Source organism: Lynx canadensis, chromosome D1, assembly GCF_007474595.2.
Source record: "Lynx canadensis isolate LIC74 chromosome D1, mLynCan4.pri.v2, whole genome shotgun sequence".
NCBI classification, from domain to species: domain Eukaryota; kingdom Metazoa; phylum Chordata; class Mammalia; order Carnivora; family Felidae; genus Lynx; species Lynx canadensis.
This window is the reverse complement of record NC_044312.2, coordinates 10,003,930-10,030,600: the sequence shown is the minus strand read 5'-3', so window position 1 is coordinate 10,030,600 and position 26,671 is coordinate 10,003,930. Positions and strand designations below refer to the sequence as shown.

General features: G+C 40.0%; 4 protein-coding genes across 8 annotated transcripts in view; 2 read left to right on the top strand and 2 right to left on the bottom strand.

Moving 5' to 3' along the window:
* The first annotated feature begins 4 nt into the window (after positions 1 to 4).
* Positions 5 to 1,905, top strand: TIMM8B (translocase of inner mitochondrial membrane 8 homolog B). Its single transcript, XM_030330967.1, has 2 exons — positions 5 to 137; positions 1,503 to 1,905. The coding sequence occupies exons 1-2, from the start codon at positions 9 to 11 to the stop codon at positions 1,668 to 1,670; spliced, it is 297 nt and encodes a 98-aa protein (XP_030186827.1). The 5' UTR covers positions 5 to 8; the 3' UTR covers positions 1,671 to 1,905.
* Positions 1,906 to 2,103: 198 nt separating this feature from the next.
* NKAPD1 (NKAP domain containing 1) lies at positions 2,104 to 11,211 on the bottom strand. Of its 4 annotated transcripts, XM_030330963.1 has the most exons (7): positions 11,120 to 11,211; positions 10,562 to 10,959; positions 9,859 to 9,935; positions 8,773 to 8,873; positions 7,050 to 7,199; positions 5,472 to 5,525; positions 2,104 to 4,527 (listed from the first exon to the last, which is right to left on the bottom strand). In XM_030330963.1, the coding sequence occupies exons 3-7, from the start codon at positions 9,925 to 9,927 to the stop codon at positions 4,020 to 4,022; spliced, it is 882 nt and encodes a 293-aa protein (XP_030186823.1). In that variant the 5' UTR covers positions 9,928 to 9,935; positions 10,562 to 10,959; positions 11,120 to 11,211; the 3' UTR covers positions 2,104 to 4,019. The 4 variants fall into 4 exon arrangements, with proteins under 4 accessions (XP_030186823.1, XP_030186824.1, XP_030186822.1 ...); XM_030330964.1 differs by lacking the exon at positions 10,562 to 10,959 and having other exon boundaries at positions 11,120 to 11,209; XM_030330962.1 differs by lacking the exon at positions 11,120 to 11,211 and having other exon boundaries at positions 10,562 to 11,113.
* A 58-nt stretch (positions 11,212 to 11,269) lies between these two features.
* PIH1D2 (PIH1 domain containing 2) lies at positions 11,270 to 16,569 on the top strand. Of its 2 annotated transcripts, XM_030330961.1 has the most exons (6): positions 11,270 to 11,491; positions 12,287 to 12,489; positions 13,601 to 13,724; positions 14,093 to 14,338; positions 14,679 to 14,938; positions 15,938 to 16,569. In XM_030330961.1, the coding sequence occupies exons 2-6, from the start codon at positions 12,313 to 12,315 to the stop codon at positions 16,070 to 16,072; spliced, it is 942 nt and encodes a 313-aa protein (XP_030186821.1). In that variant the 5' UTR covers positions 11,270 to 11,491; positions 12,287 to 12,312; the 3' UTR covers positions 16,073 to 16,569. The 2 variants fall into 2 exon arrangements, with proteins under 2 accessions (XP_030186821.1, XP_032450856.1); XM_032594965.1 differs by lacking the exon at positions 11,270 to 11,491 and having other exon boundaries at positions 11,502 to 12,489.
* Positions 16,570 to 18,395: 1,826 nt separating this feature from the next.
* Positions 18,396 to 26,671, bottom strand: part of DLAT (dihydrolipoamide S-acetyltransferase) — a 29,267-nt gene continuing 20,991 nt past the window's right edge. Inside the window, exons 11-14 of the mRNA XM_030330953.2 lie at positions 25,963 to 26,078; positions 21,688 to 21,850; positions 20,817 to 20,953; positions 18,396 to 20,249 (exon numbers count right to left, since the gene is read on the bottom strand). Coding sequence (XP_030186813.1) covers positions 20,120 to 20,249; positions 20,817 to 20,953; positions 21,688 to 21,850; positions 25,963 to 26,078 — 546 coding nt within the window. The 3' untranslated portion in view covers positions 18,396 to 20,119. The remainder of the gene's footprint in view (positions 20,250 to 20,816; positions 20,954 to 21,687; positions 21,851 to 25,962; positions 26,079 to 26,671) is intronic.

Sequence of the window (26,671 nt, the reverse complement as noted above, 5' to 3'; positions counted from 1 at the left end):
CGCCGCGCATGCGTACACACGCTCGTAAGAAGGCCGGGAGTTCGAGGTGGACGATGGCGGAGCTGGGTGAGGCGGACGAAGCGGAGTTGCAGCGCCTGGTGGCAGCCGAACAGCAGAAAGCGCAGTTCACCGCACAGGTGCGAGGACAAGGACCGCGGTGGAGAGAAAGGAGGCTGAGGCTCAGGTTGACTTTTCAGGCCCTTTACTCAGCCCGCGAAGTGACTGCCGCTAGAAAAAAACTAGCAGAGCTCTGCCACCTCGCTACGGGGAGGCTGCCCAGTGCTCGTTCTTGCTGCGCCCGGTTCTTCTCGGAAAAGAAATGAGCATGGCCCTCCAGGCCCTGGTGACCAGTAGTGCTCGGGTGCCTGTTCGGCAAACCCGGCGTGGGGGAAAGAGAAAGTGTAAAGCAGAGGAGAAAGGTTCGGGCGACGCCAAGGTCACCGGAAACTAGTTTGGCGGCGAGCTCTCTGGGCTTGGCATTCGGAAGGTCTGGGTTCTGATCCTGCCTCTGCCCCTTACAGGCCACGTACCTCTAGGCAAGACACCCACCCATATGGGTCCTGGTTTTGCAGTCGCCTGCTGCCTCACTGGATTGTAGAGACCATATGCGATAACGTATTTGAAAACGACAAAGTAGTAGAACATTAATGGAGAAAGGTGGACTCTGAAGTAGTCAGTGTGGACTGTAGTTTAGAACAAGTGTTTTGGAGCCCTTTCGCCACCGTTTGAAACCCGGCCTGGTCGCTTACTAGCAGCAGGACCACTCCCAGTATGGCTTATTGCTTAACCACGTCTCAGACTGAGAGGACAGTCACACTTTAGGACCGCAGACAGTATTGACTGAGTACTCAGCATCCCAAAAATGACGCCCTCAGTAAATGGTTAAAGAACTGCTCTGTAAGGGATAGATTTGGAGTGAGATGAATGCAGTGGTTTGGGGGACATTCATTGGTACCATACCTTTCCAGCTTACACTGGAGCTAATTGGGAAAATAAAAGATACTCACCCTGCCTGAAAATTTACAATCTGATTAAGGACTTAACACAGTTGTAAAAAATAGACCGTGGCCTTCAAGGAGGTAAAAATTTGAACTGTGTTGAAGAATGGGAAAAATCTTTAGGGAGGTCATTCCAGGAATATTAAGGGTCGAGTATGCTATGCATGTACTTCATGGAAGCACAACAGGTTAGTGGTTAAATAAGGGAGTGCCCTGAGTGGCTGAGAGGAACTGATGCATTAAGCAAACACAGGGGTGACGTGATGGAAAGTAATTTTTAATCACTAAAAACAGTAATGGAGAGAATAAAGGATTATTGCAACGTAAGGACAAGGATCTGGGCCATACTGGTGACAAGTTATGAAGTGAGGAAAGAGGGGAGCCCATGGTTTGTTGATTGAATGATTCCATCAGGTGATAGAAAATGAGAAGAATGGGAAGGAAATAAAGTTGGCAGAGTTAGACCTATATGCAGACATCAGTGGTTATTTTCTTTCTTCTTAGGTGCATCACTTCATGGAGCTATGCTGGGATAAATGTGTGGAGAAGCCAGGGAATCGCCTAGACTCTCGCACTGAAAACTGCCTCTCTAGCTGTGTGGACCGCTTCATTGACACTACTCTTGCTATCACCAGTCGCTTTGCCCAGATTGTACAGAAAGGAGGGCAATAGGCCATCCCTTGGGAGAATGACTGAAGAAACAAAGGACTTGTTAGAGCAGATTGATGGGCCACTGGGGGAAGGTCGGCAGCCCGTTGTCAGGTGAACTTGAGGCTGTTACCAAGCCTGTTGGTGCTTAAAAAGTCACAGATCAAATGTTCAAAAAGTGAAATTTATTTATTTGGAATTCAGAAATTCCATGTTGTATCACAACAGTTGCTCAATAAATGTGAATTCTCCAACTCTTTTTTTTTAACCCCATTTTAGGATTTAATATAGAGATCTCTGATGGGCAGGAACACTAGAAACAAGTGTGTTCCAAGACCAGTAGTGCAAATGAGATCTTGGGTTTCGAAGGGCCATCCTAAACCACTAATTAAGGGGGCTAGAAGAACCATCAAAACCTTAGCCTAAGGTATAGAAGAGAAATTGGGGTTGAGAAGGGTGAAGAACAGAAAACAGCTTTATTGCTTATACATGACCAAGAAAAGGTAAACATGGCAAAAAAAAAAAAAAACAACAACCAAAAAAAACAAAACAGGCAAGATGTGTATTCTTGGGATAGAAATAGGCCTGCTAGTATGGGAGAAAGGGAAGGTCAAGCCCAAAACAGAACCAACTTCCTGGCGATGCCTTGTTCCACTGGCCCATCTTCCTGAGTCTGTGCTAAAATCAATACTTTTACAGCACAGAAACAATGCTTCAAAAAAATACATGAAGACTCCTTCCAACAAAGATTTCACTTACTTTAAGAACAAAACAATTGCTTTAGGTTAAGAGGTAGTAATTACAGACGTCCTGCCCTCCCACCCGTGGGCCCCCACTAATCCCAAAGGTAAAAATATACGCCATGGAACAATGACAGTTGAGTACCAAAGTATTAATATTTCAAGTAAATATCCTCAAAGGTAGCACCTGCTTATAATCAAGGGATGAGAACCTCTAGCCAACCATGTATTTTGTGACTAAGCACTTTATTAGAAATCTGTTCTGGAAAGAACAAATTTAGTAGTTAGAACCACAAAGTATTACCACCTCATGGAATGTTGTTATAGTTCTATTCTATTGCTGGTGTCTTACACTGTCATGCTACCATGAAGTATTTCTGTATTCTACATGGGGAAGGTAAGGCCAGGAAGGTTAACTTACCTGTTCAGACCTCATAACTAGTTAGTGGCAGAAACAAGACCAAAAGTCTGGGTTTTCAAGTTTTCTACTCAGCCGATGAAGTGACAACCAGGAAAAACAATGTCACTTGACATTCCGTGATAATGAAAAAACTCACCTGTGTTCTACCAGCTTTTTTTCAGTGATATTTTGTTTTTTTTAAGAATTAACAGTAGGGATCACAGTATAGAGCAAAGGGAAATAATACGGTCTCTGCTTGGTGCTTTAATCAGAAGGCTGACTGGGAAGAAGTGGGTGCATCCCTGAGAAGCCTGTTTCATTTTGGAACTGATTCAACATAACTTCAGGGAAAATCTAAAGTTCATTAATAGATTTAGAAATGAACAAGGAAGATAACATTTAAATGGCAGTTGCAACCCTGAATCCTGTTCAGAGCACCATTAAACAGCATGACCAATTCCTAACTTTATCCCATTTGGTTGAGGATTAAGACAACCGAAGAAAGAATTTTGAACACAAGGCCATTTAGGCAATAGACAACAAAGGAAGTAGAAAACCATTTACTATCCAATTACCATGTTTAGGGGTATACTGAGTGTAGCCACAGACCCTGTCCAGCAGAGAAATTTGACCAAAAAACCCTAGTCTCATAACAGCGGTCTATGGATGTTATGAAGGAAAAATATCTTGTTCTTACACATTTTTTCTCATTAAATAAATTGGACCATATCTAAGGGGCCAAATACAGAAAGATCAAAGCACCAAGGCTGAAGACACAAAAAGTTAAGTCCTGGCACCTGCTATATAAAGATAGCAACACGATGTTCCCTTACAGCATTCTACACAGCACCGGTTCCAATCCACCTCTCGATCCCAACCCTTGCCCTTCCCCAGATTCAACATTCCAACTGATGTATCCAGGTCATTATTGGGTTCAGCTTTCTGGGTCCTTTAATTTGCTGTATATGCACTCTACCCTAAATGTGATTAATTGCAAAAAATAATCTCTTCGAGAAAACTTCATAACAAAATACCAGATTCCCTATTAACAGTAAGAGGATCAAGTTTAACAGGCCAAAACAAGACAAGTCTGTCAGAACATATATAGATGGCACAGGACAGCTCTGACCTCAGGGCCCCTGTGCTGGGCAATAGAGTCACTGGCAAAACCCCAAGGTGACAGAGCTGCAAGTAACCAGTCAGATGGGCAAATGAAGAATGTTTCTTTCTCATTTAGTCATCCTCTGAACTCTCTGCAGACCTTTCATCTGTAGCCACTTTCCAATTTGTGCGTTTGTTTGTCCTCTCCTGTATTTCATTGTTAACTACAGGGATATGGACTTTTTTCTCTCTCTTTTTCCTTTTGGTTTTCTTAGTGTCTCTTTCCTCGCCTTCCTCAGAACTGCTGGATGCGGAATCATCGGACTGGGAAGTATCACTTTCTGCATCCAAGAATAAAGCAGGTTTCTTGAGCGACTTTTTCCTGGATTTTTTCTTGCGCTTATGTGGCTGTTTCCTTTTCCCGGTACTAGAAGCCCCCGTTTCTTCTGAAAACTCGCTTGAGGAATCTGCTGTTACATCTGTGGCTTCCTTTTTGCTTTTCTTCTGTTTTTTGTGTGACTTTTTTTTCTGCTTTTTTTTGTGGGATTTCTTTGACTTCTTGTGTTTGTGAGACTCGTGGGTAGATGATTTTACTTGGGGAGATGTTTTTTTTCCATTGGTAATATCTTGCTGGTCACTACTAATCAAAAAGAGAAATTGCTTTACTATAGGAAATAAAAAGTCTATTAATCTTTTAGTATTCTACACTCTAGATAGAAAGTTGGGGTTAACATCTGAATTTTATTTTATTTTATTTTTTATTTATTTATTTTTTTTTATTATTATTATTTTCAACATTTATTTATTTTTGGGACAGAGAGAGACAGAGCATGAACGGGGGAGGGTCAGAGAGAGAGGGAGACACAGAATCGGAAACGGGCTCCAGGCTCTGAGCCATCAGCCCAGAGCCCGACGCCGGGCTCGAACTCCCGGACCGCGAGATCGTGACCTGGCTGAAGTCGGACGCTTAACCGACTGCGCCACCCAGGCGCCCCAACATCTGAATTTTAAATAAGAGCTTTGACATAGGGTTACTATGAGACTATCACTCTTTTTGTTTCCTCATTTTGTTTTCTTAAAGATAAATTCTCATCTGTCACCTTGAGTTACTGTATGGAATACTATGTTGAAGAACCTAAATGCTATGTATATGCAGAACATCAATCAGGAAACGGCAAAATACCAAGTATCTCCAAACTAAATTGCCTATTATTTTCTGGTTACATTTTTAATGGCAAATGTTATCTCCTTTATAAAATTAGGAACCCACGGCACCTGGGTGGCTCAGATGGTTAAGTATCCGACTTGGTTCAGGTCATGATCTCACGGTCCGTGAGTTCAAGCCCCGAGTCGGGCTCTGTGCGGACAGCTCAGAACCTGGAGCCTGCTTCAGATTCTGTGTCTCCCTCTCTCTCTACCCTTCCCCTGCTAATGCTCTGTCTCTCTGTCTCAAAAATAAATAAAAAACATTTTTAAAATAAATAAAATTAGGAGCCCAATTTATAGTTCAGATTTGGAATAGTATTACTTGGTATTGGTTCACTTGGTTTCTAACTTTTTTTTCAGTAAGCCTATTTGCCTTACCTGTCTGTTTCAAATTCTTCAGGGTATAACTCTTTGTAACCGCTGTGACCCCATCTGTAAGATGACACAGATATTATATGTATTATTAAGGCAATACATACATTTCTTTAAGTTAAAAAAAAATTAGACAGACTTACGAGTGCATGCATACACAGACAGGCATACAGAACAAAGAAAACACCATAGAGCCAACCCCATCTTCGAGCTCAGTAACTTAACTGGCTACATTTTCTGTATTGCACACTATCATTTTAGACACAAAGGATTCTTTTGTCCATTTGTAAGAGAACTTGCCATTCTCAAGAACTCTTTTACTCTGCTCTTTAGCTGTGAAATACTTCTCCAAAAACAACTCTTAACATAATGCGGTCTATATTGGGACAATTGTTTTTTACAGAGCAATTTTACTAAGATGTAATTCCTATACCATAAAATTCACTCTTTTGAAGTGTCCAATTCAGTGGCTTTTAGTATATTCAGAGTTGTGCAACCATCACCACTATCTAATTTCAGAACACTCTCATCACCCAAAAAGGAACTCCATCCTCTAGCACTAACTCTCCATTCCTCCCTCTCCTGTAGCCCATGGCAACCACGAATCTACTTTCTGTCTCTATGGATTTGCTGATTCTGGACATACCATATAAATAGAATCATGTAATAAGTGGCCTTTTGTGTCTGGTTTTTTCCACCTGTTTCCAAGCTTCATCCATGTTACAGTATATCAGTACTTTATTCCTTTCACCGTCAAAGAACATCACATTAGTCCCCCCTTATCTTTAGTTTTGCTTTCTGGAAGCAGATCGCCCTCCTTCTGTCATATCGTCAGAGGTCAGCAGCAGCCTAACGCTACATCAAAATGCCTACATCATTCCCCTCACTTCATCTCATCACATAGGCATTTTATCATCTCACATCATCACAAGAAGAATGATGAATACAGTATTAATAAAATATTTGACAGACCACATTCACATAAATTTTATTACAGTATATTGTTACAATTGTTCTATTTTTAGTTATTGTAAAGCTCTTACTGTCTCCAATTTAGAAATTAAACTTCATCAGGGGCACCTAGGTGGCTCAGTCGGTTAAGCATCCGACTTCAGCTCAGGTCATGATCTCATGGTGTGTGAGTTTGAGCCTGGGGTCGGGCTCTCTGCTGTCAGCACAGAGCCCATTTCAGATCCTCTGCCCTGCCTCTCTGCCTCTCCCCTGCTCGTGCTCACTCTCTCTCTCAAAAGTAAATATTTAAAAACTAGAAAAAGAAATTAACTTTATCATAAGTATGTATGTATAGGAAAAAACATAGTATATATAGGGTTCAGTACTACTGACGGTTTTAGGCAACCACTGGGGGTCTCAGAACATATCCTCATGGATAAGGGTGGGGACTACTGTACCACATTTTGTTTATCCCTTCATCAGTTGACAGACATTTGGGTTTCTACTTTGGGGCCATTATGATAATTATGCTATGAACATTTGTGTGCAAGTTTTTGTAGGGATAATTAATTTTTAAAAGTATATACTCTCAAGTCAGATATCATTAATGGTCACAAGAATTTAGTTACAAACCTGTCTGGCATATTAGCTTCATAATCATATAACTTCTTATTCCAGGATTTAGCCTTAAGAAAGTCATCTTCCAGTGCCCCAGAAATTTCAGTCTTTGGCCTCCAATAGTCTCTTTGACTTTCTTCATCAAAACCATCACTACGCATCCGGCTATAAGGAAAACAGAAGAACTTTTATATTTGGAAGCAATCTGCAAGGTTCCTTTATGGAATGTCATACACAAAACCCACTGAACAAGCTAAGGGGAAAACAACCACCTGATAATTAGTATTAAAAAAAAAAAAATGTAAAAAGTCATGATCTGTTCTACTGTCTAAGCCTGTACACTTATCCAGGGAAAATCTGACCATTACTACCCATCCTATTGCAGAATACAGACAAAAATGACTTATGGACTATGGCACGCTGTAGCTCGCTCACTGATTCTCAAGTAGGAGGGCATGCAAAGAAGGATGCTGAGAATAATCACAGCTGGTGACAATTTCCAACTACTGTGGAGATTTCAGAATCTCCAGGGAAGGTTTTCCCTTCCTCGAAAACCAGCAACCTTCTGCACTGAGGTCGTAGTAACAGTAGGAACAAGGCCTAACCCATGAGGATGCTGGGGTAGAAAACCAGTTGAGAACCATTGACACAGCCTGTGCTTACAAGGTCCACTAACAAGTCACTCCGCAAGCTAACTAATTATCAAAAATGTTTAAGGGCCGCCTATATGCTAGGCACAGTTCTAGCTGCTAGGAATGTAATAGCAAATGAGACAATCAGAATCCTGCCCCTAAAGAGATTATGATTTAAAGATTTATTAGACCATGACAGGTATTAATAATTCACTCTAAAAATAGTATTTTGTTCCTGGAAATGCCTCTTGGAATTGAACAAGCAATACAAGACAAACCATCATCTGCACTAACTTCTAAATTCTCAAAGGACCATCTTTAGAAAGGAAACATTTTATCTGCAAATATCTGCAAAGATATTTATTTTTATATTGAGACCATGCCTTCTTTACCTTGGAGACCCCAAATACTTTCTTGTTTAAAGTCCTTCACATACAGCCAATCCTGAGTTGTATGTACTCCAAAGCCTGAGTACTCCGCAGGCACGCTCACTCTCCTTAAATATCTCATATATTGTTTCCCCGGGTGGCTTTAGAAATTAGCATTATTAGTATAGTCATTTTTCATATACACAGCTCTACACTAACAGGCATATGAAGCCCAAGAGATGTTCCCAATACTCAGACATTCCTATACCTCCATAGATAAGACAACTAAGCCTGTATTATCCTTTATACTCAACACTGAAACTATTTAGAAGGTAATGTGAAAGGCTGTGTGACTTGGTGAACACAACAAGGAGATGGGGTAAAGAAAAGGCTCACAGAGAATCTAAGACTAACAGAGGAAAGGAGTGAATGATAGCTTAAGTGACTGTAAGTTACCAACAGTAAATCTTAAAAGCCACCAAGCAAGGTCAGAATACACAAAATCCTTAACTTTTAAAGTTGTTCAAGGTAGAATTTTGGAATTCAGTACCAAGAATTAAGCCATATGTATCATAGCCACTATCTTTATGTGTGGGTCTAGATTTATGAAAGAAGGAAGGCTTAAAGATTCACAGAACTGAACTCATCTATCTTTAGCATACTAAAATGCTTTTAAGTGAAAGTTAATGGTTCTAAAGAAGATCAGAATTATTTTGGTTCTTAGAGCTGCAATTTCACCTTGAACTACTGGGTAACATTTTCCTTTTGGTTCCCCGGTAGGCATCTTCCATCTGTTTCTCCAGTTCTCTTATTTTCCACATATCTGATTCCTCCTGAATCTACATTTTTTTTAAAGAAAAGAAATACAAATAAATAACTAAAAATAACATTTTACATCAAAGAAAAGTAACTGACAAAACACTCTGCACTAATTATTGCATTACAGATTGGGTTATAACCAGGAACCTGGGAAACAAATTCAGGATTTCTAGAGTGGTTAAATAATCCGACCCAGTGAATCTCAAATGTTCTGCAGCCACACGAGAACTTTTTAACCCTGCACAGACACACCTATCACCTTACTAATTTTGCAATTATGCCGCAATTATCAAATGATAATCCTTTCTGTTTCAATTAGTCACCAAGTTCTTGGGATTCTATCTCCTAAATTCCTCTTCATCCCTACAGTCACTGTTTTCATGCGAACGGCTCATCATCTCTCACCTGTAGCACTGCAATTGCCTAACTGGTGTCTCTATTGTTTCACTCCATCTGATCTATCCCCTACCCAGCTAATTAATCATCTAAGATACAAATACAAATTAAAGACTTTGATGGTTTCATTATAATTTAGAGGAAAAAGCGTCACAAGCCAACTCTAACTTACCACTCAAGCTTTATCTTCCGTCACTACCCCATGGCCCCGCCCCCCCCACTCCCTACTTTCTGAATGCAGTTTATTGCCAAGCCCCAAGTGCTTCATGCTCCTTTTTGTTGCCATGTGAGTACATGATGTTCCTTCTGTATGGAATGATCTTTTACACATGGTAAAGTTTAACCTGTTAAACGAGAACTAATTCAAATATCATCAGCAGCTCAAATACCACCCATTCTATGAAGCCTTTCCTTATTTCCCAAGGCAGATTTCATTATTCATTCCTCAGTGCACTGAAGCACTTTGTGTATGTCTCTATTACAGTACTTATCAAACTGATTATAATTACCGATTTTATTCACCTTTGTATCTCCAAACTGCCAAAATAATGCTTGGCACACTGTATGCCTTCAATAAATGTTGAGGAATAACCAGATTGTACCTCTTACCTTATTGTGAGCATCTGTATGCCGGATGACATTCCTCAGGAGGACTTTCCCCAATGGAACCCGGGACATTCTTCAATCTGAAATTAATCAAGACATAACACTTAATAAAAATAATTTCCTTTATTACCTTCTCTTTTATTACAATATTATAAGGAAGCACGAGGTAAAGAAAAGATCACTGAACAAGAAGTCAGAAGTCCTAAGGGGCAGTTTTCCCTTTACATTAAAAGAAGAAAAATGTCTGACCACACTAATATGAAGATGAATGTAACTGAGATAAATGTACGTCGAAGTTCTTTTAAACTGCACAAAGTTATGTGCTTTCAAGAGCACCATTTTATTTAATCTTCAACACAATCCTATGTTTTATATGAGGCAAGCATCTTCATTCTTATTTTGTAGGTGAAATTCCCTTAAGCCATAACTTGCCCCAGGCCAGATTGCCCAAGGCAAACCAGGTGCAGATTAGAAATCAACTGTGGAATCCCAAAATCAGTTCGTCATGAAGCAAATATCTAGATTTGAGACTATCAGGGACCAGCAAATGTCAACATTTGACATCAAATGCAGAGAGGCCCTAAATTTCTCCACTCAGGAGAATTTTACTTTCTAATTTGTACAGAAGCCTCCAACATACAGATGACAAGGGTATCCAGTGTGTAGCTAGCAGCGGTTTTGTGCAACCACCCCACCGCTCACTCACCCCTCGATCCTGAGGAAATCAGGCATCTTGCTAGTGTGAGACGAAGAACCACTCCATTACAAGATCTCCTCCGACCCAGGAAGCCAAGGAGTCAGGGCTCAAAGGCAGCTCTGCAGCTTCACCCGAGTCCTTCGTGAAAACGCAGCCTTCCCACCGGTTATTCTGCCCTCACCCGCGGCCCAGGCCACCGCTGCCTTGCCCCCAGCCCAGACCGACAGGAAGATCTCTTTCCGGACTGAGGCCGGAGTCTGCGCCGGCGCGGAATCCGGAGGGCCGGGTTGACGGGGCATTCCCCGCTCACGCTCCTCTGGGACGGACCCGGGGGTTGGGCTTCGCTCTCCCGAAAGGATGGGGAGGCTCTGGACGGGTACAATCCTCGACTGGGCCCCAAGAAATACCTAGAGTGCCCGAAGGGGGGGTTGAAGCTTCCAAGGGGAAGTCAGAGAAAATACCCCCATCTCTGTCACCGGGATCCCTGCCCCCCAGCGGCCACGGAGCTCCCGGTAACCTTCCCTCCAAACGCCCTCCCCATACAGACACACACAAACACACCCATACCGTGCGCCGCAGCCTCGCGTGGCGGGGATTTGGGGAGGGGGGAGGGGGAGGTCTGGGAGACAAGGGAGCGGACTTCCGTTCCAGGCCGGAAGTCGTGCTCCTGAGAAACTCTTCCCACCAACAGGAGACGCGGAGACTCCCACAAGGAGAGTTTCCAGGATCCTCTAGAGATCGAAAGGTGCGAAAGGGAGGCGGGCGCCTTCCTGGAAAAGAAGTGGGTCGGGCTCAACTGAAAAGCAAGAAGGAGGAGATTCCGGAACTAGATGTAAAAGTCCTTTCTGCCTGGAGCTTTCCGGACCCAATTAGATGTTGGACCCGGTCTGGTTACCCTGGTAACAGGTGTCGCTGTTTGTCAAGGAACCGAGAGAGGAGGTGGGTTCGCCGACCTCTGGAGTGATTGTCCTTTAGTTAAGCTTCCCATTTAGTATAACCCTACTAAAAAAAGAAAAAAAAAATAGTTTAACCCTACTATAGTATTCGGAGAACCCAAACCTCCTCTTTGCCTCATTCTGTGGCTGCTGTGGGACGCCTCTCCAGTGGGGGAGGAGGGCAAGGGAGGTGATCTCTAGACACAGATGGTGTATTAATACTCTCATACAGTGTTAACGAAGTGTCCCAGTTTCTCCATATTAATTAATTCTCACAATAACCTATGACATAGGTATTACCGTCATTTTGAGGAGAATTAACTGATGTATATAACCTAATTGCTCAGGGTCACACACCTAAGTTAAGTGATAAAGCTAAAATGGGATCTAGGCATTCCAGCTCCAGCTTTGCGTAAGCTGGAGGAAGCTATGAGGATGTCTCCTGTGGCCCTCACCCCACACACACCTCTGGCAGTTTCAGGACTGGACAGGCACCGGTCAGCCAAAACCCAGGTATTGGAACAAGAAAATCACCCGTAATCCAGACTTTCGATGACTACCCTCAGCACTTGAGAGGGTCTAGGCAGAGGTAAGGACTTGATATCTGAGACGACAACCTGAGAACTTTAAGAAGGGGTGCTAGATAATTAGAGAATAAGGAAAAGAAAAGTGGTGCTGATCCACAATTTGTTAGACACACGTGTGGACTTCACCCAAACAAGACCTGCTCTTCCTTCTCCAAAAGAAGAAATGAATCACTACACAGACCTTTTTCCCCTTAAGTCATATCTTTCCACAGACTTAAGAGGCCTATTCACCTCAATCATGGAGTCTTCCTCAAAGGGTCTGCTCACCCAAGTTACTCAGTTCTGGAACCTCCTAGACGATCTGGCTGAAAGCAACCCTGAGGGCTACGAGAAGTTTATTCAACAGCAGCTGAAAGAAGGGGAACAGCTCTGTGCCGCCCCAGAACCATGGCTCTGTCTACAAACCAGGATCCTGGTATGTAGAGTTGGTTCCCAGGGATGGGAGGTCTTGACTGAAATAATCCTGGAATAATCAGAGAATAACTTACCTTTAGCTATTGCGACTTTAAGAAAACTCGAGGGAAACTACCGCTCTAAATGGAGAGTGAAACAGTGTGGAGGATCGTGCTGAAGGAGTAAGAATGGGAAGTTCCCACTGGATACATTTTGGGGATCTCACAATAAGCCATTTTCTACTAGAATAAAAAAAAGTAAAATGATTTAACAGAGAATCCTAGAGTTGGAGGTTTTTCACCTAAAGAGAACTTAGTTGGCTGAGAGGTAAGGAAGTGGTGAAATAAGGTCAAATTCACCTGGAATAGCTGCTTGGATCAGTGCCCCCTCCTTCCTCCCAGTTCCTCTGGCAGTGGCAACTGTATATCGAAGGAAAGTCGGTAGCTTGGAGGAAATCAGGTAACAGTACAATTTCTCAGACACAGTTTTGTTTTATTTTTTTATGGTGAAAAATTTAGATTTAGCTAGCTGGACTCAGTTTAGATGATCCCAATTTTGTTGGCAGCATCCAAAGCATCACAGTCAGGAGCCAGTCGAACATATGCTTTCTTTTCTCCATCGGGCCTGATCAGAGTGTTGACCTTGGCCACGTCAGTGTCATAGAGCTTCTTCACAGCCTGTTTGATCTGGTGCTTGTTGGCCTTGACATCCCCAACGAACACAAGTGTGTTGTTTTCTGTTTTCTTCATGGCTGGCTCAGTAGTCACGGGGAAAGACTGGTCAAGCTTGTTTCTCCTGGGGGCTCTGTTAACGAGGATATTCGGGTTGCCTTTGGAGACGCGGTGTCTTGAGCCACTGGAATGTAGGTGATGTGCGGATCTCCTTTGTTTTAATGCCCCTGGATGCCTTTCCGTACTGCTTTCTTGGCCTTCAAAGCCTTTACTTTGGCTTCAGCATTGGGAGGGGCAGGGGCTTCCTTCTTCACCTTAGGTGCCATCTTCGTGAAAGGGCTCAAACACAGTTTTAATACACAGAATGGCTATTTTAGAGCATAAAATTATCTGAGTTACCTTTAGGCTATGATTTAAAAAAACAACTAGGTTTTGAGATATGAAAAATTATTTGCTTTTTAGAAACCAAAGGAAAAAATACTTTTCATCAACCTGTGTCAGTGGAAAAGGATCCCAGCTCCCCAGTCAAACACTCATCCAGTACCTCTAAGTATTGGCAGACCAGAAGATAGGTCTGAGACATCAGGTACATAGAATTATGGGGGATTAAGCATATTTTAAAAACTTTATTGGGAATAAGCATGTACCAGATTTTACTTGGTAAAAGGCAGTATAAGTAAAATATTGTATTTGGTTGTAATGTAGTTAATAACTAATAAGCACTTTTATTTATATAAATATGGTTCAATTTTTCTAATAATAATCCATATAAAATGCCCAGAAATGCCCTAATTGAAAATTTGTGTATATAGCAACTGTGTGATTACCTCTGAAAAATACAGGAATATTTTATACTTTCTAGTTTTATCAGGATTATGGCTTAATAAATTAACTGACAGTACCATTAGTGAAATGAGTTGTCTTCATTTCACACCCTCTGAATTACACACACAGATGTTTATACAGTCATCGATGTGGCCTACAATCCTGATGTTCTCCAGGCAGCAGAAAAGGACCAAGTGAAAAAAGATCAATTAATACAGATGGCCATGAAATGCATTGAGGAAAAACTCCAATTCACTCTCTCACACTCTTACAGCATTACTAACTTTAGAATAAAAGGAAGCATTCAAAGGATGAAACAAAATCTGTTGAGAATGCAAACTGACCCCACAGATTTAAGAGAGAAAATGAAAAAGGGTAAGTTAAGAAATGTAAGTAGAAAATTTAACTGATTTAAAATTGTTTTTGCATCCTGTGTACATTTTGCAAACTAGAAATCTTGATTTTTAAAAGAGAAACTTAAGATAGAAAAATAGGAAGATTGGGCATTAGAAATATTAGCATGTCCTTAAAGATTTTTCAGTACTGCAAACTTTTTAACTAAGTTCTTTGGTTTAAGATTCCCAAACTAATTTAGCTTCAGCTTTATCTGTCATTTTGGCTAACACCACACACACTAAAGCTCATAGTATTTTATGTTGTTGATTAATTTTTTTTAATTTCATCTCCCCCCCCCCCGCCTTTTATTTTCCTGAAGAACTAACCCTTGAACAGATGAGTAGTGCTGTGAGCAATCCAGATGACTTCCAACTTTTATTGCCAAAAGATGAAGTTTCAAGCAAAACAAGGTGTCTGATAGAGGAGATTTCCAGTACAGAGAGCCAGGTAGAGATGAAGGAACCAGCCTATGAATTAAAAATTGTGGCTGATCAGAATGAGAAACCTCTGAAAATTGAAATAAAAGTTGAATTACCTGGTATTAATTCCGCATCTCTCTGTGACCTTAGTGTTTCTGAGGTAAGTCGAGTAGGTAATACTATAAATTTGTGTCAGTCAACATTTACTATAATGCACTCTAGTAACAAACTGCACAATCTCAGTGGTTTACAGCAGTTTACTCAGCTTACATGTCACCTAGGCCTCTGCTCCAGGGTCTTGCACATTTCAAGATACAGGTGAAGGGGTAGGTCCCATCTGAGATACGCCATTCTCATGGAAGAGGGAAAATACAAACGGGTAACTCATGCAATGGCTCCTAAAACTTTCTCTCAGACATAGCATATATCACTTTTACTCCACATTCTGTTGGCCAAACTCAGGTCACAAGGCCAAATCCTACATCAATAGGACTAGTAAGAATATTCTCACAGGAATTCAAATGGCAAGGATGTATAATCCTCTAACAAGAGAAATAATTGGTTGAAAATAAAACTTAGTCCTATTTCTCAGTCCTGACGTTTTAGAATTCCTGGGCTCTGTATATTCTCTTTTAATCCTACTTACAAACTGGGAAATTCTTTTCTCAGCTCATCTCTTTTTGTAGTAGCTTATTAAATGTAGCCAGTAAGACTAATGCATGCTACCAACATTCTATTTTCAACTTCTTTACCTAAAGACACAAACCAGGTACACGTTACTTGTCTTTCAAATTATTGTGATAGTTTTACTAAGGCCTTTATCATCACTGTTAAAACCTGGATCACCGTTTTTCCTATCGCTGATAAATTTTCCTTGCTGTTTCCTGGTCAGTCACAAAGTCAATGCCACACAATCTGGGGACAGCAACAGCTGTTTTATGGCACCATAGCAGTGAACTTTTGATGTATCGAGGAGCAATAACAAATAATCCCAAAACCTCAGGGAGCTACAACAGCAACTTTACAGTTTATTGCCAAGTCACATGGCAGTAAATGGGATCCTCATTTTATAGGAAAGGTATGAATAACTGGGAATAATCCCCAGTAACACATATTTTAACCAAGAAATCCTTTCTATTTTCATCTTTGTTATTCTTAGGATGACTTATTGATTGAGGTCCCTGAGAAGTACAGATTATATCTGAATCTTCCAGAGTCTGTGGATACTGAGATGACTACAGCAAAATTTATCAAAGAGAAAGCTACATTAATCATCATAATGCCACTGGTATAAGTCAAGAGCATCATCTCCTTTTGGGTTTTCAGTGCTACAGGCATGTGAAGGATAGGACCTTCATTATGGGTGAAGAGGTAGCGGTTTATCTTCAATACTGGTTTCATGTTTCCTAAGAGTTCTTTTGGATGAAATGAGATTTTCTCATCATCTTTATACTTTTTTTTTTTTAACTCCCCTCACACTTGGCTAGAAGCAGAAACTATTAAAACAGTATTGCTATACTTGTTTTGAAGCTATTTCTAATGGTCTTAAAAGTAACAAACTTGTCATTTAGGAAAATCCTGTTTCCAAGTAAATTGTGAGAATTCCTGGTTTACTGGTTGAAATTCTGGTCTACTTGTTTTTCTGGTCTCTAGTAAATGTTTGCATCAGGAAGAAATCCCAGACTATGTAAATTTTTTATTACCAAGAACTGAAGCAGTTCCTCCAGCTATAAAGATACAGGGCCATGGGGCGCCTGGGTGGCGCAGTCGGTTAAGCGTCCGACTTCAGCCAGGTCACGATCTCGCGGTCCGTGAGTTCGAGCCCCGCGTCAGGCTCTGGGCTGATGGCTCAGAGCCTGGAGCCTGTTTCCGATTCTGTGTCTCCCTCTCTCTCTGCCCCTCCCCCATTCATGCTCTGTCTCTCTCTGTCCCAAAAATAAATAAACGTTGAAAAAAAAAAATTAAAAAAAAAAAAAAAAGATACAGGGCCAATGTAAAAATATGCAAACCTATGCTTCTGTGAACCTCTGTACTTCTATAAAATAGCCCTGATGGTAGGAGTGCAAGCTACTCAGACCTTTTAACATCAAAAGGACTTGTCTTGGATACAGTGATGCAGTAACAGTAGCTGGGTGTTACTGCACCTAAGACGCAAAATAATCTAACCTTAAGAAAAAGGAGCTGACTTCGGGACATGTGCCTTTCTCCTAAGAAGATAATTTTAAGCGGCACCTAGGTGGCTCAGCCAGTTAAGCATCCGACTGGATTTCGGCTCAGGTCATGATCTCTCGGTTCAGGAGATCTGCACTGATAATGCAGAGCCTGCTTGGGATTCTCTTTCTCCCTCTCTCTGCCCCTTTGTCCCCAAATAAACATAAAAAATGATTTTAAGACAGAAGTGATGTGTTTCTCAACTTCCATGCATCTAAGTTGTCATATGGTTGTTCAACACAAAGATACCAACTTTCCAATTTATAGCCCAACAATGTTCACATCAAACTTTAAACATCCTTGATCATCTTGTATAAATACATCTTCCTTGTAAGTTTCTAGTTCAACATAAGGTCTTTAAAGTCCTGGTTAATTTTAAAGCTTTTTATTTATTTATTTTTAAGTATTTTTCTTAGTAATCTCTACACCCAACGTGGGGCTTGAACTCACAAGAACAAGAGTCACATGCTCTTCTGACTGAACCAGCCAGGCACCTCTAAAGCTTTTTAACTTTACACACTAATAAAGTGTCAGGGCACCTGGGTGGCTCAGTAGGTTAAGTGTCCACCTCTTGGTTTTGGCTCAGTTCATAAGCTCAGTTTGTGTGTTCAAGCCCCATATGGGGCTCTGTGCAGTGCAGAGCCTGCTTGGAAGTCTCTCTCTGTCCCCTCTGTTTCTGCCCCTCCCCTGCTCGCTCTCAAAAATAAATTTAATAATAAAAACACGAATATAGTATATGTAATATAAACAGTTGATACCGTGATATTTAAAAACAAATATAATTCTCCTAAACCTGGTTGGATTTGAATTCTCCCAGCAATAGGATAATTTACTGTCTGAAAATTTTCTAGAGCTGTATAATATCATGTCCTAAAGTTAACACACCTAGTATATTTCCATCCTTCAAAAAAAGTTGGAATGCTTCCCACCTTACCTTTCCATATCATCTCTCCGGCTGGTTAACTTTTTTTTCAGACCAGGCCTAGGGTTCCTGTAACTTCACTCACAAACCTCAGGATCGGTGTCAACTATCTAACAGGGCCAGACTATGCTTTCACCTTGCTATGTGCTGCACCCCACCACGAGGTGCTTTAGAACTCCTTGAGCTTGAAGTGTTAGATTATATTCTGCTAAACTCAGTCCTTTATTTTACCAATACTGTATGCTTAAAATGTGTTGCTATTAAGAGTGTACACATACATAGCTATCCCTGGCCTTAATCATTTAATGTGAAAAATAATTACCAACAGATCAAAAATTAGACAAGACGCATTGAAAACATATAGTTTAATTTTTAAATAATTTCAACCAAAACTTTTAACTTTTTTTCTTTCAATTCTGGTAAGAGAAATAGACTGAGTCCAGATTTAGGTTATAGCTCAGATTAATTTTTAACTCAGTAATTCTTATGAGAAGACAACCTTTTATTTTTCTTTCAAGGGAACAATAGAGCCATAAACATTTGCCAAGAATGAATCATCTTTGAAGTTTCATGTATTTGAACCAGATGTGCCTCATACTGATGGTCCCTTGTGATAAACTTGTTCCTTCTGCAAAATCTTCAATTCAAGCTAACATTACTAATTACTGAAAAATCAGATTAATGAATTGTTTTCATAATAATACAGCAAGGGAAATATTTCTGGAATATATGCAGTGTTACTTGTGCACCATGTAACCAAGAACATTTAGAAATAAATTCAACACCAAAAGACCTAAATTTTGGGGATTGTTCCACATATACACAAGAGAACACTGATCAGATTGATTTTAAATTATCATAAACAATTCTAAATATTTATTAAAACACATCAATTCAATAGAAAGTCTGGAATTGTGATAATGTTCCCAGTTCATTTTTATTATCCTGAATATCACCTCCTACTCTACCCCCCCACAAGAAGAAAGGCAAATCATAACAAAATGGAAAAAAAAATGTCTAGGCTGATCGGGTAGCAAGCAACCTAAACAATTTTTTTTTTTCTCTCCAATAGGATTTTAGGACTTTCATATTGTACATGAGACAACACTGGGTGGAAAAACACAGAACACTTTTTTTTGTACACACTGAACATTTCTTACTTTATCCAAGTAGAAGTGACCACTTGGCTTCTAACCTTTCAGCACTCCCAACTGCTTACCAGTGTATCTCTTCCCTCTTCTTTTCAGACAGGTCTTGGTGATAAATGGACTTTGGCACACATCTCACTAGAAACCATATTTTACATATGTACACTATTCCATAGTTACTTGATATAATTTTCCAATATTATTTGAGTAACAGATTCTGGCAATTAAGTTCATTTGTCAGTAACCACCAGTTAATCATGGAGGAAGAATTCTACTTTCACAACTTCTCTCTGTTAAATTCTATAAGCATATTCTTTTATTTGGAGTTAATTGTAAATTCTGCTCTCAGAATTACACATGTAAGTTGTTTAAATAAATACCCACACAAATTCTCATTTATACCAAGTAGCTGGTTTATATTTATATCTTCCATCTTAAGAGGTGAAAACAACCATTTTGGAATTCATAGAAAAATAAACAAAGAACACTCAGTTGCAGAAGTGTAAGAAAATGTTAACTTTTAAAATGTCACTTATTTTCCTTAAAGTTCTCTACCCTTCCCATCCACGATAAACCAAGATCATGTAACAGGGTTAAATTCCAAAATCAATCTTTAATTCAAACCCTTTCTCTAAGAGAAAGGACTTCTCTCTTTCCTTGACTTCTCTTTCCCTCAAATGAAGCAAAACATGAGGCAATTAAATTTCAAAACCTCAAGGTTTCATCCAGATTACTTTTATGGATCTGTTTCAGTAGGGAACCACAATTCTACCTCTGCATTTTCCAATGGAAGTACTTCTCACCAAAGGGCTAGGCCACATGTTCTCTTGACTAGGAATACACAGCTCAAAATCTGGTGTTTATTAAATGTGTACAATATGTAGGTGTAATTGGCATTTTAAAAAATTCAGTAATGCCCATTACAAATAACTTATCTGGACAGACTCAAAAATAACTGGTTAACTTCAAAATAAAAAGAACCACTTACATAATAACATATTTGTATCTTGATAAGAATGAACCACTGTGACCTGGGAGAGTCTAGAAATTCTTGGGTTAATTATAACAACATGGTGATAGGTTTTTCAAGGTACTTTCTAAACTCAGCAAGCCACTGGGCTCCAACTGCTCCATCCACAACCCGATGGTCACAACTGAGTGTAACAGACATCATGCTAGCCACATCAAATCTAGAAAAAGATAAAAACATTATTAGGTATTCTGAAAGCAATTGCTAATTTTTAGCCAGTTACCAGCCCAAATGCCAACTCCTACCCTGTAATTCCAACCAGATACTATTATTTTACACTTACTCGTTATGTACTATACACCTCTAGCTCAACCTCCAGTTTGACAGACCAAACAGCCATCTGGAGCATGGGTTGGCAAACTACAGCTCACAGACCAAATCCCGCCAAATGCATTTACGTAGTGCCTCTGTCTGCTTTCACACTACCACGTCAGAGTATTTGCAACAGAGACCATATGACTCAGAAAACCTAAAAGATTTACAACCCGGCTCCACAAAAACGTATGCTGATCCCTGACCTGTGATAACTCAGCCTTCCCATCTCATATAGGATTAACTGCATTTAGTAAAAGAAGAATTGCTGCTCTGAGAAACTTCATTCTAGACTTGTATCTGACTCTACCTGAAGCTCCAACAGGCTATGCCAATAATTATAAAACTGAGACTCAAAAACAGGTATAATGGAATGAAAATGAGCTTCCAACTCCCTCTTTATTTTGGTACTTACCCTTTTTCATTATCTGCTGGAACCAGTCTATCCTCTGAAGCACCAATCGCCAAAATACATGCTTGAGGTGGGTTAATAATAGCAGAGAAGTTCTTAATTCCAAACATCCCTAAATTAGATATTGTAAAAGTACCACCCTAGAAGAAAAGAGATTAAAAACAGATGTTAATTGCTTCTCAACATAAAAAAAAAGACAAAATGTTACATGAAAAGACCTTAAGATCATCTTTAAGAAAGGCCTATGAACTACCATTTAAAAAAAAAAGGAAAGGAAAATGATAAGCGCATGAATACACATACCAGAACATCAAGTTGTGCAACCTAAATGTATATAATTGCTATTTATTTTTTTTTTATTTTTTTTTCAACGTTTATTTTACTTTTGAGACAGAGAGAGACAGAGCATGAATGGGGGAGGGTCAGAGAGAGGGAGACACAGAATCCAAAACAGGCTCCAGGCTCTAAGCTGTAAGCACAGAGCCCGACGCGGGGCTCGAACTCACGGACGGTGAGATCATGACCTGAGCCGAAGTCGGCCGCTTAACCGACTGAGCCACCCAGGCGCCCCTCTTATTTGCTATTTAAATACAATAAAGCTGAAAGTGGGGAAAAAGGCCTGAATGGAATACACGTTAATGAAAATATACAAGCATTACAATATGAACAAAAGTCAGTTGTGTGCCTTTTGCAAATTGCTGGAAAATATCTTATTTTCAGCTTCTGACAGGTTATTCACTTTTTATTTTCAGGGCCTTGTGTCCATGAGAAAACAAGGCATAATCAAAAGGTGGAAAATGCAATAAAAGCATTATGCTGCCCTTAAAAATAACGTAATTCTTAACATTCAGAAGGTAAATAAGTAATACTGTACCTGGAACTCATGAGGCTGGAGTTTACCCTCTCGTGCTTTGGTTGCTAAAGAAACAACATCATTAGCAATGGCTTCCAGTCCTTTTATATGTGCATTAAATACAATAGGTGTAATGAGTCCTGCAGGAGTGCTGACTGCAACACTGATATCGACTACATGATTTCTATTGCAAAAGAAAAAAGAAAAGGACACTTCAATAATCAACAATATTAAGAGCTTATGTGTCAGGTTAAGCAAGAATATCGATATTTATCTCAGTTTGGCCTACTGTTCAGCCAGAGAGATATCTCTTCTGGTGTTGACATTTTGCTATGCCCTTTCCCTAACTTGGACTTTTTGCAAATGGACAAGAAATGGGGTTGGTTACACATAACCTGTAACTGCCTCCCACTTGCCTTGACTGGCAGGTGGAAAATGCCCGGCATTCAGTGAGAATTAAACAAGAACTCAAAGAACTCCCTGGATTTTGAGATGCAGTGGACTGGCTGGAGCTGAGCCTCCAGGCAGAGCTCGAGCAGATGGAAGGAAGAGTGGAGGGAGTGTACTGCACCATGGGAGAATCAGAGCTTAGGATGCAGGATGGTGGTGTCTCAGGACAGAAAAATAGGATTCCCAATCTGTATTATGCCACAGGTACCTTTGCATCTGTGTTCTTTCTCAGAGTATGTACTTTTAACACAGAAAATAAAATACTCAAATTACAAATAACAAAAAAACACAACCAAACAAAAAGCCCCAACTACACTGAAATTCAATTACCAAACTATTCAAAAAACAAAACTGCGGGTGCCTGGGTGGCTCAGTCGGTTAAGCTTCCGACTTCGGCTCAGGTCATGATATCATGGTTTAGGGGTTTGAGCCCCAGCTCAGGCTCACTGCTGTCAGCCTGTCAGTGCAGAGCCTGGAGCCTACTTCAGATTCTGTCTCCCTCCCTCTCTGCCCCTCTCCTACTTGAGCTCTGTCTCTGTCTCTCAAAAATAAATAAACATTAAAACATTTTTTAAAAATTGTGACACATGTGCTTCTGTATTAATAAGATCAGGCAAGAGGTCTAATAATTGCTACAATTTTGAAGTAGTGATAAGCAAAAACCACTTTTAAGACTCCTGCAACAAAGCTGTGATATGAAAATAAGTGATTTTTACTGGTCACCAGCACAAGTACTGTTAATACCTCTTTGATTTATTCTCTACATTTACGGTAAGAGGAAATGCCAAATTTCAGTTAGAGGTTAGTGGAAAGGAATGACTTTTTCCCCCTCAGCCAAGTTCCCAAACTCCCAAATTATATCCACAGCCTCCTTGGGGTCTGTGTAAGGGCCCGTGCTGATGTATTCTGCAATTGAGAAAAAGTTAAAACTTCACAGGAAGAACTCCAGCTATTTCTAGGCACAAGCTTTAGAATATTATGGTATGGTACCAAATCCCTCAAAGTGCCCAAGCTGAGCCCTCAAAGTGCCCAAGCTGAGCAGGGCAGTGGGACTGTCACTTGTAAACATAAGGATGTGCTCTAATGATAGTGTGTGACTATCACAACTGGGCTCTAGCCAAGGAATGACATAACGAACACTCCTTTCTTAACTACCCTGTCCTCCTAAGCGAGTAAGCATGGTGTTTCTCACCTTGTTCACTGATGAATATAGCCAACAGTACATGTTCAATAAATATCTGTTGAATGGCTATATAAACAAACAGATGAAGGGCATTTGGTAGGAATCAATGAACAATTCAGAGAACTTGCCCTGTAGCCTTGATCTGTTCTTCAAAGAAGTGTTTTCTTCAAATACTCTTAAAATGTGAAACATTAATTTACCCTATGACCCAGCAATTCTACTCCAAGGAATGAACCCAAGAAAAATAAAAATGTAGGTCAACACAAAGAATTATACACATATGTTCATAACAGCTCTCTAGAAGATACATCTTTGTCTTAATCCCAGAATCTATCAATGTGATCTTATTTAGTAAAAAAGATCTTTGCAGATTTAATTAGGATCTTGAGATGAAATCATCCTGGATTATCTGGGTGGGCCCTAAATCCAATGCCAAGTACCCTTGTAAGAGACAGAAGAGAAGACATGGACACAGAGGAGAAAGCCATGTGAGGATGCAGGCAGAGGTTAGAGTTATGCAGCCACAAGCCAAGGAATGCCTGGAGCCACCAAAACCGGAAAAAACAAGGGAAGATTCTCCCCTAGAGCCTATGGAGGGAGTGCAGCCTTGCTAACACCTTACTTTTGGACTTTTGGCCTTCAGAACTATGAGAGAATAAATTTTTCTTTTAAGCCACCAATTTTGTAGTCATTTGTAACAGAAGCCCTAGGAAACTAATATAGTCTATAAGGCATAGTAAGACCCTCAGATGTCCTCCCAGAGGGGGATGGCCAATGAAAAAGCATGAGTAGGTTACTGTGACATCTGACAGGACTGAAAAATGGCTTAGAGTTCTCTGGGAACTTTCAGAAAGAACTGATGGTGAGTACAGAGAAAACTAGCTCCTTCTTAGGGAACCATTAAGATCAGCCTGGTCACTATTCACAGCATATTACATCTCTTAGTCATAAATAATATTTTTATGGGCATAAAAATATTAATACTGAATACCGATTTATCCAATATTTGTGCTGTAATCAATTTGATAGGATAATGGTGTGTGTGTGTGTGTGTGTGTGTGTATACGGAAAGCATAACAAAGCTAAATCTTAGCCTTCCTTAATACCAATAAGTTGATAAAGAAAATGAAAAACCCATAAAAGGCAAATGAAAAATGTTTTTTAGAAATACAAAAGTAAATACCAGGGGGGAAAAAAAAAAAAACAGTTTAAAAGTTGTATTTGCCTCTTGGGAGTAGACCTCAGATTAAAAGTTGTGTAGGTTGGGGTGCCCAGGTGGCTCAGTCGGTTCAGCATCTGACTTCAACTCAGGTCATGATCTCGCAACTTGTGAGTTCGAGCCCCACATGAGGCTGTCTGGTCTCAGCACAGAGCCTGCTTTGGATCCTCTGTCTCCCTCTCTCTGCCCCTCCCCTACTCACTCTCTCTCAAAAATAAATAAAAATTAAAAAAAATTTTTTTTACCATACAAAGCTTGAGCACTGGGTGTTATATGTAAGTGATCAATCACTAAATTCTACTCCTGAAACCATTCTTTCATTATGTTAACTAACTTGGATTAAAAAAAAAAAAAAAAGTTGAGTAGGTCACTGTAAGCCAGGGAACAATATTCTAAAAAAAAAATTTTTTTAATGTTTTATTTTGAGAGAGAGAGAGACACACACAGAGTACAAGTGGGGGAGCGGTAGAGAAAGAGGGAGAGTTCTGAGCTGTCAGCACAGAGCCTGGCATGGGGCTCAAACTCACAAACTGTGAGATCATGACCGGAGCCAAAGTCAGATGCTTAACCAACTGAGCCACTCAGGGAGCAATATTCTAATGTATACACTCTTATTTAAAAAAAAAAATTAAATAATAACATAAAAGAATCTACATAGTACAAGCCTAGGCACAGGAGTCAGAATCCTGGTTCCAGTCACAGTTTTGCTACTTCCTAACAAATTAATCCAAGGAAAGTTATTTAACTCATTGAGCTTCAGTTTCTTCATCTGTAAAATGGAAGTGAAAGTCCCTAATTCATAAGGTGGCCATAAGGATTAAAATGAGACAACATGTGAAAGCACCATGCCAGTCACATGCTACCATATACTTTTTTTTAAATGTTTTTTTATTTTTGAGAGATTAAGAGAGAGAGCACACGAGCAGGGGAGGGGCAGAGACAGGGAGACAGAGGATATGAAGTAGGCTCTGCACTTCAGGAAACAATATTAGTTTCCTGAGACGCAGAGCTCAAACCCACGAACCGTGAGATCATGACCTGAGCCAAAGTCAGATGCTTAACCAACTGAGCCACCCAGGAGCCCCACATAATATTAACAAATATGTTTCTTGGTACTGTTTTCAATTTGCCTTCATTAAAGTTCAGCAGAATTAACTGGTAAATAAAAACCATTTCAACCTTGCTTTCTAAAGTTTGTTATCAACTTTAATTATTCATATCTGTAAATTTACCTTCCTTTCCTACACTACAAGAATTTGTAGTCCTTCCTAACTGAACATTACCTCGTCAACAGTTTTACATTGTTTTCAATCTGTTTTGCCTATGGAAGTCATCTCCCTCCTGTATTCCATTTCTTCGCACCCCCTATACTCCTAGTTCTACATGAGAAACCACGAGAAAACTGCTGATGGATATACACCTTCCCCAGCAGTATCTTACTTACTGTCTTATAACTGTGTCCAGCCAAGAAGAATTGGCTTCAGGAACTTTTAAACATGCCAAAGCTGAAGCTTTTATGATGAAGTCATTGACAGAAATTTTGCTTCTCCCTTCTAATATCTGCAAAGACAAGAAACCATTGTATTTTCTTCAATTCTCTTCCTGAAGACTGAAACTATATCACCTGGCAGGGGATGTGAGAGGGGCAAACACAAATGTCCTGAGGTATAAAGGATGAAATGAAACTAAATTTGGTTGTTTCAACTTTTTTAACGTAGGTCTTTTCAGCCATAAGTTTCCCGCTGGGCACTCCTTTAGCTATGTCCCATAAGTTATGGTATATTAAAAAGGCCGCCTTTTTTACTTATCTCAACAAAATCAAAAGTTGGTTCTTTGAAAAGATCAACAAAATGATAAACGTTTAGCCAGACTGACAAAGAGAAAAAGAAGACTCAAATTCCCAAAATCAGAAATGAAGTAGAGGACATTACTATATGCCCTACAGGAATAAAAAAGATTACTGGTAATACTATGAACACCTATATGCCACAATTAGCTAACTTTGAGAAAAATTCCTAGAAAGACAAAAACTACCAAAACTGAATCAAAAAGAAATAGAACCTCTGAATAGATCTAGAGCTAACAATAAAGAGACTGAATGATAATTTAGAAACTACCCACGTAAGACAGCCTAGATCCAGACGCCTTCCCCA

Coding starts and splice junctions, on each gene's coding strand:
- TIMM8B (XM_030330967.1), top strand. CDS start 9: ATGCGTACACACGCTCGTAAGAAGGCCGGGAGTTCGAGGTGGACGATG. Junction 138..1,502: donor AAGCGCAGTTCACCGCACAG/GTGCGAGGACAA, acceptor CTTTCTTCTTAG/GTGCATCACTTCATGGAGCT.
- NKAPD1 (XM_030330963.1), bottom strand. CDS start 9,927: ATGTCCCGGGTTCCATTGGGGAAAGTCCTCCTGAGGAATGTCATCCGG. Junction 8,874..9,858: donor ATACAGATGCTCACAATAAG/GTAAGAGGTACA, acceptor AAAAAAATGTAG/ATTCAGGAGGAATCAGATAT. Junction 7,200..8,772: donor ATGTTACCCAGTAGTTCAAG/GTGAAATTGCAG, acceptor TTTTCCTTATAG/CCGGATGCGTAGTGATGGTT.
- PIH1D2 (XM_032594965.1), top strand. CDS start 12,238: ATGAATCACTACACAGACCTTTTTCCCCTTAAGTCATATCTTTCCACA. Junction 12,490..13,600: donor GTCTACAAACCAGGATCCTG/GTATGTAGAGTT, acceptor TTTGCTTTTTAG/AAACCAAAGGAAAAAATACT. Junction 13,725..14,092: donor AGATAGGTCTGAGACATCAG/GTACATAGAATT, acceptor TTACACACACAG/ATGTTTATACAGTCATCGAT.